Source organism: Heptranchias perlo, chromosome 25 (assembly GCF_035084215.1).
Source record: "Heptranchias perlo isolate sHepPer1 chromosome 25, sHepPer1.hap1, whole genome shotgun sequence".
In the NCBI taxonomy this organism is placed as follows: Eukaryota; Metazoa; Chordata; class Chondrichthyes; order Hexanchiformes; family Hexanchidae; genus Heptranchias; species Heptranchias perlo.
This window is the reverse complement of record NC_090349.1, coordinates 14,884,672-14,896,788: the sequence shown is the minus strand read 5'-3', so window position 1 is coordinate 14,896,788 and position 12,117 is coordinate 14,884,672. Positions and strand designations below refer to the sequence as shown.

Sequence of the window (12,117 nt, the reverse complement as noted above, 5' to 3'; positions counted from 1 at the left end):
TATAATGAGTAATTTGAGACATGAAATGTGCTAAGTGCAGCATACTTGGGAATAACAGGTGCCTTTGAACCTATGGGTTCCCAAAGCTCTCCACCATTGGGGTTTTCCTCGCTGCTGTAGACTAATTAATAATGATTGATTGCTATGATTAGTCAACAACTCCATTATCATTGTATCAGCGACTACCAGAATGGTAGAAGACGAACTAGATGGATCTTTTCTCATCTAGCAATTCCTATGTTCCTATGTAAGAGTAGCCTTTTTGCCATTAGTTGCAAGATTTGCCATCGAATCTTAAATTTTGCAACATTTGATTTTTGCACGAAGCCAGAAGATTTCACAACATTCTGGCAAAGCAATATTTTGTTAAATTTGTGGGATTTTAGTATTCAGCGAACCATTATATCTCAATATATTTTCCCCATCCACAACTTACACCTTTCCTCAGCTTGATTCAGTTAGTAGCACTCTCCCCGCTGAGTCAGAAGGTTGTGGTTTCAAGCTTCAATTCAGAGTCTGGAGCACATAATGCTGGGCTGACACTCCAGTGCAGTACTGAGGGAGTGTTGCGTGTGGGAAGTGCTGTCCTTTGGAAGAGATGTTAAACTGAAAGCCCATCTGCTGGTCCAGGTGGATGTGACATATCAGAGGAGGGAAAACTGAACGGAAAGCAAAATACTGCAGATGCTGGAAATCTGAGACAAAAACAGAAAATGCTGGTCAGGCGGCATCTGTGGAGAGAACAAATGTCAACTTTTCGGGCACATATAGGTTTTTGCCTGAAATGTCAACTTTTGTTCTCTCTCCCAAGATGCTGCCTGACCTGATGAGTCTTTCCAGCATTTTCTGTTTTAGTTTCACCGCCAAATACTGATTACCTGGTTATTCGTTCTCTTGCTGTGTGTAGGACTTGAATGTGCTCTGGTCTCCATACCATAGAAAGGTTATCGAAATTGGAGCGGGTGAAAAAAGGATTCACAAGGATAATACCAGAACTGAGAGGATATACTTCTCAGGAAAGGCTGAACAGGTTGGGGCTCATTTCCCTAGAAAAGAGAAGGCTGAGGGGTGACCTGATAGAGGTCTTTAAGATAATGAAAGGGTTTCATAGGGTAGATATGGGGGAGTTCAAAACTAGAGGTCATAAATATAAAATAGTCACTAATAAATCCAATAGGGAATTCAGGAGAAATTTCTTTCCCCAGAGAGTGGTAAGAATGTGGAACGCGCTACCACAAGGAGTAATTGAGGAAAATAGCATAGATAGATTTAAGGGGAAGCTAGATAAGCACATGAGGGAGAAAGGAATAGAAGGGTATCCTGATAGAGTTGGATGAAGAGGGGTGGGAGGAAGCTCGCGTGGAACATAAATGCCAACGTAGACCAGTTGAGCTGAATGGCCTGTTTCTGGGCTGTAGACTCGATGAAGCTCAATGTAACTCGATGTCCTGCGGTTTTGTTCCATGGGCAATGGCTGCCCTCTAGTACATCACTCATCTGACATCCAAATCATTTCACATTAATCCTTAAATCCTAAAACTTCAAAATATCCACTACAAACACTAATTGCTTTGTTAACAACCTAACATGTGTAAAGTATATTTGTACTGCGGGATTGGAGCAGGTGGGCACAGGTGGCATGGCTTCTTGCAGTGCATTTTGGGTAGCATGACACCATTGTAGCCAATTGGAACTTTGTAGGGGAACCAGGACTAAGCAACTTTCCACAGCACTTGGCCTCATAAAATGAAACATGTGTGTTACTTTTTTATGAACCAATGATTCTGTGGAAAGTTAAAAACAACACAGCTACTGGACACGAGCTGGGTACAATGAACTTATACTGCAGAATGCACTGCAAGAAGGGCCAGCCCCTTCCCCGCTCTAAACAAAAACATCCGAAATTGATTAAAATAATTACTAGCGGGATTGTTAACAGCATAAGAGGTTTGTGATGGCTATTGAAGTTAAGGGCATCATTGGAACTGTTAGATGCCTGAAGGGAAAGAAAAATCAAAGGGGAGTACCTTTTGTTCGAAGTGCTGCCCCAATACCTAAGTAGAATATATCAGACGACCTCCTGTGGCATTGCTCGCAGCAAGTCAGAAGCTACGGTGTCTTATAAAGGCATTCACATTGTTGTGTGTATTACACCGTGTATTATTCTGCTGCTAAATCAGAATTATGTTCTTTCGTGGCAACGGGAAGTAAACTGTAAATAGACACATCCTCAAGTCAATTAGTGACCTGTTCCTCTTATGCACACCCCGAGGTTAATTATGGGCTATTGTTTCCATGTAGGTTGAAAGGGGCTTGCAAATACCTGGCTTCTCCCTAAAAAACACCGCAGGAAATCGTTGGCTTTCCATCTTGTACTTTTTCCAAAGTAGTGTGTAACAAAGTAGAGTGTCTGAAGTGCAACGTCCAAGGTGTTAACAATCTCATGATTTTTCAGATGTAGATATTTTATCATATATCTTAGCTTTTTTTTTAAGAAAACAAAAACTTGAAATTTCCAGTCTCAACTGAGACCTGCCCATTTTGGGTCTCCTTCCCACCAGGCTACTGAAGGGATGGAGCCGTCTGTCCCAGAGAGGCTCCGCTCATATCAAAAGACTTTAGAAAGACCTAGGATCCGATCCCGACCTGCCCATCGCTGGGAAAACACACTGCCAGCAAAAAAAACAAGGCAATGTGATGAAATCAATGGGTCTGATGGCAATGTGCAATTCTATTTCCACAAGTTGTACAGGAAATAATACAAAGTTTAGTAGAAACTGCAAAATATTATATTTTAAGACATGCAAATTTATTAAAACACAGATTTAATAAACTACAGTACTCTTCATAATTTAAGTCTGTAAATATTGACATCCCATACATATAGAAAAAACAGAATAATTTACTGTACAAATTATTGCTTATACTATCTTCATATATAATTCCGCTTTCTTATGGAGAATGGGAGACATTAAAATAGCTTAAAAACTTTTTAACAGAATGCAGTTTTACAGCACATATCCCGTTGTACTTGTCTCTTTTTCCAAAGCGTGACCAGGTATAAATGAAGACAATTTCAATTTCTAAATGCTTTAGAAATATTAATGTATTCAAAAAATACATTTCTCAATAAAATAAATTCCACATTTTGTAACCTCTTTCCAGGAAAGACTTTTCTCACAATCCCATTATATTCCCATAATATTTCATAGCAAGTGTATAATGTTTATAGATGATATTCCGATAGGATTGGTAACTGGTAATTTTGTGGAAGATTAATATTAATATATCTGGGAATTCCTATCAAGGAAATAGCTTAATTCCATTTTCCTATGTTCTTCTAGAGAAATTTATTTTCCCAGGAGCTCTTTCCACTTACTTTTGCTTCTATTGGGATACTGGCAGTAATATCAATGAAGGGTGAATGGTTTTACTGGCAGTGATTCCCAGCACCCCAGAGACTGCAATCCTCCCCTAAATTCCAGGATTGTCTCTAAATGCCTTCTCAACCATCCCTCATCTCGAAGTTGTAGAGTTTCCCAATGGTGGTATAGAATGCACCATATGTTTTCTGCCCCATTTTGTCCTGGATTTGTGGTAACTTTGATGGGTAATGTTCCCTGCATTCACCCAGACATATTACAAGTGTAATCTTGCAAAGGGCACTTTTTGATAGGCGGTGGTTTGGGGGTGGGGGGGAGGGAGAGGGGTGGCATTGATTGGATTAAGGGCTCCAAAAAGTGTACACACAAAATGGGAACTTTTGACAGTCGGGAAGTCTGGCTATGCTAATCTTCACTTTACAGTGGCTTCGCACACTGGGTTCTCACAGATGACCCTGACCTAAACAGAAGTTAAGGGATAACCTGGGTATGATCGCAGGGTGTAGAGAAAACGTATTCAATTCGTGATGAGCACAAGATGCAACTCAGCAGATGGCATGTAATTTACAGAAAACAAAACTGAAAAAAACCCTGAAGGCACAAAGGCCTTACCAAAGATAAAACAAGCATGAAACCAACAAACCCGCACAAACGATTGACCAATGCAAATACAGGTTCTATACCGCATCTATACAATGATCACACTAAAATCCAGTATATGAATCACTATTGGATACCAATTTTTAAGCTAAAATGTGGATTTGGCTTGTATATACCAGTGTAATTTGAATACCAATCTGATCGATAGAATGCACATTAAGAGTGTGGCTTATACAAAGGTATGGCTTATAGACTAGATTTTACAGTACCAGTCAATCAACCTTATCCATCCAATCTGAAGGTTCTGACAGCTCTGACCTGTGCAGAGCCTGGAAAGCAGAAATGTGTGACTATAGAGCTCAGGGCAGGCGTAACACAGAGTTTCCCTAATGCTCCCCCTTCAGCGTTGGACCAGTCACAAGGCTGGACACATGGGCAACGAAGAAATCATAACTAGAGCAGTCATAAAATAAAGCAAAGTAAAAATGTCTATGTCTACCAGTAGTACAGTGGCCTGTCGAGTTTAAGCACTCATCTCTTAAATGGACAGTGATGGACTTAAATACCCAGTAATGCCCATGATTCAGAAATGCCGCACTAGATTCTAGATCAGTCATATGTTGGGCAGTCAGATCTCCATTTGGATTGCTTCCCAACAACAGATTATTTCATTTTGTTGAAATTTATTCCACTTGACCACAGCAATGTATACACTGATCACTTAATGACAGCCAAACTGGAGAAGCCTGGGGCCTAGGCAAATCCATCCTCTCAACCAAAGGAGGACAACATGAAGGCAACAGGCATTGTGGAAAAAGCAGGGTCAAAGAACTCAAATGAGAATAGTGAGTTGACAATCACTAGACCTGAAATGATAATCCAATCGATAAAAGTTCTCTCATTGGCATGTTTTTGGTAAAGAGAATGATTTTGCTCCGATGGAAGTTATTTCTCCTCTACTGTAATGTTAGCAAACAGTGAAAAAAAACACACAATCGGCTAACGTAAAAGATAAGACCTAGTCCCACCTTAATTATCTCTACTCAATTACCATAATTAAAGGCTGCTTTGATAGAAGAAAGATTGAGGTTTGCATGTAAGGACACGCCAAGTATGCAGACTCATTCATACTGAAAAAGCTTGAAAATTCATGTGGCCCCTAACTACCAAAAGTAATTAAAAACCCTTCCAGAAATATAACCTTTGAAACATATCATTAACGCGTAACTTTAAACTGGAACCCGTCAGCAGTGCTGTAAGTCCTGTGTTGAAATACCAGAACCCCCTGTATTGTATGCAGAACTCTTTGAAGAAAAATGCAGAAAGCCCCTTCAGTAACGCTTCACAATCTGGCGGGTCATATATTTTCACAATGACATACCCGTATAAAAGACTACTGCAAAGCCCGAACTGAACTCAACTGGCTAGACGTGAAGTGGTGGTCCCTTTAAGGGCTAAACATTGTTCAGTTTCTAAAAGTCAAGCCGATTCTGGAAAGCAGATAATAAGGGGATCCTGAGGGACCCAAGCCATGCTTCAAATTGACTCAGCACAGTGTTGGTTCTGATTGTACTTACCCCAACTAACCTATTTATCGTACTATATCTATGTACTTAATACACCTTCCTATGTTTGACCTAACAATCTGTAGTGACTTGTACAGTTAGGTGCACCTTCATACACAGTGGGCTCCTACCCTTCTGAGCTGAACTGTGTTCTTGCTTTCAATTTTGATACTTTTTTCACCCACCTTTTGCGAAACACATTTCTCACAGATCGCCCGTGTTGGATATTGTTCCATTTCCATTGAGCTCCGTATTGTATCTTTGCAAACTAGCATTCCTAAAAAAAAATAACCCCGCAAGGCCTTAAGACCACAGAGAATGGCTTGAGGAGCCTGTCATACTGCCATTCTGATTAGGCACATGTCAACATGGCATCATCATGAAAGTCTGATTAAACCATGGCTCTGAAACTGTGTAGGGAGGTGCAGGCTTGTAATGTATTCTAATTATTGTTTTAAAACAATTCTTTTCAATCTTGCTCAGTTTCAGTTTATTCATAATTAACGTTACTTTGGGTTAAAAACAATATTTTTCTTAATCCTGTCACTATATGTACAACAAAAGGGAGTATTTTTAGTGACTAGCAACATTTATTTTGGCCTTTGATGTATAGAATAGGCTGGCTGTTTGTGGCAGATAACTGAGTTATTTAGCCTGAGGTTTATTAGCTTTGGTCTATCTTTAATGTCTGGCAGGCTGTAATTTCATGCATCACTGGCCCAGAGCTCTGCATATTGCTGGTTACCTCACCCGGCCATTTCTTTCTCGTTTCAGGCCAGGTCTGAGACGCTGTACCGAAGCCTCTGCAATAAGCAGCATTGCTGGAAGATTCATTGAAAGCCAGAATCTGGAACAACTCCGTCATTTCAGGGCTTCAGTCAGGGTTGGCACTGTTTTTAGTTAACCCAGAGCTTGGAATCTTCTATTCAAGTTGAACAGCTGCAGAACTAGCATAGCAGGCGTGTTGGCTCTAAGGGGTAGAACATGGACCTTGTGTGCCCGTTTTATAGGCATAAAACGAGCGCAACAAGAGCCAATTTCAGGGACTGACGTCCCATGCCTAAAGGATACCTGAAAGATGCCTGACCCAATATTGATGGCCACCCAAAACAAGCGTTAAGCCCCTTACATGATGTAAATGATGGGCCTAACTCCTGTTTTAGGCCCCCTGTCCGAAATTTGATATCGCAAAATGGAGCAGGATCCGGACGTGCACCACTCAAGGTTCTGAAGCGGTCGCTGAGCGACCATCAGCAAAATGTAAGTGTCTTTAAACAAAATTCAAAGCAGGAGTGCTCCCCTGACTGCACAGTACACCGATCACCCCCCCGCATCCCCCCACTCCCACGTTGCCGCTCCAAAGCCCCCCTCCCAGGACTTGCCTTCGGGCCGCTGCTGGCAAGGCAAGCGGCCTGAAACTCATTTTTCAATCGGGCGAGCTGCCTGTGGAGGAGCGACAGGTGCTGGCGCCCGAAACCCCTTCAGTTATCTCACTAGTCTACCGCGTTGCCTGGAGACAAGATAGGGAGTTCTGACCAATACAATATCAGTATGGGGAGGGGTTTACTTCAGTTTGAACTTGGCAGTGCTGGCAGGCGGCACAGGATGTCACTGGTCTTTCTACAACATGCATATTGTATAGCTGTCAATGGGACACTTATACAGATAGTCTACTGGTCTTCATGTTCTACTATCCTACAGTGCAGGTAAGTGCTTCCCTAGGGATGAATATATTCCTGAGTCAAGCTCATTGAGGATTTCAATCAACCTGACCCCAATCCAAACTCTTTTCTAGCCCTAGTGGTTTGGTTACGTAAGTGCTTTGCCACAGAGCTGAAGGGTGCAGGTTTGTCCTCATTATTCGGTACACAGTGAGTTCTCAATCTCACCTGGGTAATGGGGGAGGGAGGGAGGGAGAGCGAAAGGAGATCTTGAACAAAGGTTAAATGCTTTCCTATAAGGACGGTGGGGGGGGGGGAAGATCAAGCCCGGCCTCTCACACATGCCCCCTAGTGACCAGTTACACACCAGGGCTGGCAGAGAGCTGGGAGCAGGTCACTGCCCAACTTCATGCCAGGCAACTGTGCAATGTGAATGGTGCCCCGCAGAGGGGTAAACAACAAAACACTGGAGGGGAGAAGTATAAATAAATACAAATGAATTTCTACACACGCACAGCGCTACTTATTTTGGACTCAAGCTTTTTTGAAAAGGCAGGAGAGGCTTGTTTCAAGCTTAGGTTGGGCTGAATGGAGGGAACCCCAACAGAACTGCACCATCACCAGCTCTCTCAGCCTTACATTTAGCACTCGTTTTAGAAAACTGGGAACCATTTTAGCATGAGATGAACTTTGGCATTCTCTGTACTAAAACCTCGATAAACCCACCCTCGAGTTAATTATTCCCAATGGATTGCAGGTATGGATTTATAGATTTGAGCATATTTCTGGTTTCTTTCTGTGCTGCTTTCATCTGGTCAGTGATGACCCTTTGTTAAAGCAATGAAGGCTTCGGAGGCTGAATTAGACTAGCCATTGACTGGGGATTTTATAATGGTTTCCTGCTAATCCGAAAACTTGTCCACATGTTCTTTACCTACACTTTGATTGTAGATTAGTTTCGAAAATTTAAGAGCAGGTTTGGTGTTAAAGATCTTTGATCTTCTGCAACTGTTAAGAAATCACCCGTAGAGCTCAGTTAGATAATGCAGACAACCATGGCCAGAAGGGCTGGATGGTCATTGCATGAATGTAGCAGTGAGTCACCTGAAGAGTGTCCTAGCTTGAAGGATGGAAACAATATTAGTCCTCATCTATTTCCAGAAGGATTCTGAAGTGTCCGTTTCTTAATCGAGCCCAATAGAATTCCAGTCAATATAATGTATAGCCCCATGCTGGTGGCAGCCTGTTGAACTATAAGAGCATAGTGCACAAAAGTTGCCGAGATCTTGTATTTGTATTGGACTCTGGCTTTGGAGATGCCAACCAGCTGGTCTGGTGGTGCTTCGAATGGGCGTGGGTGAATGCGTGTGTCCGTTGTGAAGTGCTTAATTTGGTGAGTTTAAAGCCACCTTCACACTGAGGTATCAAAGTGCTGGATGTTGCAACTGAAAGATAATTTAAAGGAGCTTCCATGTTGAGGACAAGTGGTGGAAGTTCTTGGGGTGTTCGATCCCAGTCCCTGCAGTAGGTTAGTCACCCACAAGTGGACTTCGATCTCCATGTTGGTCCTTCAGCTTTTTCTTAAAGAACAAAATAGTCGAGGGTTTGTAGGTGATTACCCAGGGTTCAGACGGGGATGATTGGCTGCAGTTCTCTGAGTTGTCTTGTGCCGGAATTCTGCGAGACCTAAAAAAAAAATCAATTGACCTATTAAGTACCAAAGTTCATTGATCTGTAATTCTTGAGTGCTTTGCATTTCATTAGAATCATTTTTAACATTTTTGCATTCATAACTTTCAAGTCCTCCTTTAGCTAAAGGGGAGAGGTGAGGCACTTAGTATCCCCTTATAACTGGATAAATGCCACTCAGGGTGCACTAACGTTTCAAACATGCTTTGCCCTAATATACAGAAAGTGGCAGTAACCTACTTGAAGTGCCCCATCCACTGATCCAATTGAACAAATCAGCTGACTGATCTTAATGGCTCTGCCCGCACCGTGTGAAGCAAGCGATCCTGTAATCCATAATCAAGTTGCCATCAGCCTAAGAAGTGTGACAAGAACTTAGTATTTCCCTCCTAATCACCATTCCTTCTTTCATTAGCTCTGGTAGTTTTTTTTGTGTAGTTTAATCACAGTTAACAGATTAGTTCAAGGTGCCTGTGGCTCAGGCAGCCAATCCACCGACTGGTATCGCACTGAGCCATACTCACCAGGAAGATCCCAGGTTCAATTAGGCTTGATTTTCCTGGGGAAATGCGGGTGCATTGGGGGCGGGGGGGCTCGGGTTCGGAGCCCAGCTCCAACCCGCCGACGTCTGAGTTCCCCACAGAAGCACATGTGTATGCGAGGGCGTCCTGAATCCAGAAGTTAAAGAGCCAAATGTACCTCATTGAGGTACTTAAGGCACTTTACTTGTGACAAATTACGTACTTAGAACGATTTTTAACTTACCTGGGTGGCTTTCCCACCGCTTCTGATTCACTCCTGGTGAAACCAGGCGCGAAGGGCCAGATCGGGCAAAAAGAAACTAAATAAATTACATAAAAAATCATTGCATGAAGTTAAAACACAAAATCAACCTACCTTTCCACCCTGCCCTGGTGTCTCCTTCTCCGATCTTTCCCTCTTCACCCCCCCAATGTCCCCCTAATCTCCGCTTCTTCACTCCCTCCCCCCATCTCCCCTTCTTCAGCCCCCCTCCCACCCTGATCTTCCCCTCTCCCCATCCTCCCAATCTTCCGTTCCAGTGCTGGATGACGTCTCGCTCTCTCTCCTTCTCGGACCCCCCCCCCACCCTCGCGTTGCAGCTCCTGTCGGCAGCCAGCCAGTCAATCAGGCTGGCTGCCGGGCGCGAAACCCGGAGAGCACGATAATCACCATCAATTACGGTGCGATCGCGTCGGAAACGGTACGGTTTGTTTATTCGGGTTTGCTGCGTGCACCTTCACCCACCCCCTCCCGTTCCCAACCCGCCACCATTTCAAAATTGAGCCCCAAGTCTCTGGGGTGGAACTTGAACGCACGACCTGCTAACTCAGTGCCACCAACGACAAAGGAACTGCATTTAAAGGAACAGTTAAATAATGAAGCAATAAACTGGAGAGGTCTGAGATATTAAACATAACAATCCGAGTAAATACAAGTTTGATGAGGGATGGGAGTCTTCAGTTATGTGGAGAGACTGGAGAAGCTGGGATTGTTCTCCTTAGAACAGAGAGATTTGATAGAGGTGTTCGAAATCATGAACGGTTTTGACAGAGTAAATAAGGAAAAACTGTTTCCAGTGGCAGAAGCGTCGGTAACCAGAGGACACAGATTTAAAGTGATTGGCAAAAGAACCAGAGGCGACATGAGGGGAAAAAAATTTACACGGTGAGTTGTAATGATCTGGAAATGCACCGCCTGAAAGGGTGGTGGAAACGGTTTCAATAATAACTTTCAAAACAGAATTGGATAAATACTTGAAGGGAAAAAATTTGCAGGGCTATGGGGAAAGAGCAGAGGAATGGGACTAATTGGCTAGCTCTACCAAAGAGCCATCACTGGCACGATGGGCCGAATGGCCTCCTTCTGTGCTGTATCATTCTATGATTCTATAAGTTAATTTGTGCTGCAACTGAACCTAATCCCAACCCATTGAACCATTCATCTCCCATCTATCAGTGGACACTGCTTACAGGTTATGCTAATTGACTCTGCAGCTGTAGTTTGCCTCACACCTGGAATAAAGAACGATCAGACCATCATTCAAATGTACAAGAGATCTGCCTTATGCTGAAAATCGAAAATCTCTCTGAAACACATTGCGCCACAGATTTGGAAAGCCAACTGTTCCAATTCTAAACTTTAAAACGATCAATGACTTGATGAGGCCTCTGTATTCTTTGATGATAATATTTGTTCAAATGCCAGAAACCCATCTGTGGTTGCTGTGGGCAATGGCTGGTTTTGAGACCATTTGCGAGCGGAAAGGAGTTGCAGGAACTCGAGAGGCATTCAGCTCCATTATCAGGTATAATTATAAGCTGACAGCCTCTTCTCTTTAAGACCTTTTCTCTTGCAATTTCGGATGATGATAATAAAGAGAGACGTTGCCATGGAAACTGCTGAGTTATGCCAATCTACAGTGCACCACCAAAGGCCAAGTTCAGAACTGCACTGTATTTTGAATGGACGACCTTTCACATTTATTTTTCATGAGGCAGAAAGCCAGCCATTCGTAGTTAAAGGTGTCATTGATGCGAATGTAAGATTACCAAACTCTCCCCACCAACGTTCCGATGCTGCATCTTCTTTCGCGCTGTGTTGTTGCAACTTGCCCAATTGTACTTTTGTAATTGTAGGGTTTTCTAACAAGCCACCTCTTGGAGAATGTACAAGGGATATGTACTCGGCAGTACGAAATACCCAGTAGGAAAACAAAATAAACTTACAGCTCCTCTCAAAAGTTCTCACTCCTACTCCAAACGTTTATATCTGGGGTACTGAGCATTCTCTATCACTATCAACACCCCACCCCAAATTGAAGACCTTTTCTGCCCCAACCTAAATGCTGATACTAGGAAGCTGCATGAGATGAAGGCAATTCTTTGATTGTGGTAGATACACTTTTACTTTGTACATATTTCCAAGTATTGGCCCTGCAGCTGTGATTTGCCTCACACTTGGAACAAAGAGCTATCAGACCAGCATCAACAAAACATCATTAAGGGGCGTCTGGTTGGGTGGGAGATCTATTCCAAATTCTTAAGTATGTTATGTTGTTTTCTCAATATTTTATTCTGCAATTTGTAACTTATATGATTCTAAAGGGTAGAAACATGGTTTTAAAGTAGATAGCTCCAGCTGAAGAGCTGGCACTAACACAGATGTAAAAGGCCAGATCTCTTTGTCCTGTGGTGTAAT

The 12,117-nt window shown here is 42.8% G+C and overlaps 1 protein-coding gene across 1 annotated transcript in view; it reads right to left on the bottom strand.

Moving 5' to 3' along the window:
• Positions 1-6,931: 6,931 nt before the first annotated feature.
• The window catches only part of kremen1 (kringle containing transmembrane protein 1), a 134,230-nt gene continuing 129,044 nt past the window's right edge, over positions 6,932-12,117 (bottom strand). The window contains exon 9 of the mRNA XM_068006292.1: positions 6,932-8,895. Within this exon, the coding sequence (XP_067862393.1) occupies positions 8,739-8,895 (157 nt within the window). The 3' untranslated portion in view covers positions 6,932-8,738. The remainder of the gene's footprint in view (positions 8,896-12,117) is intronic.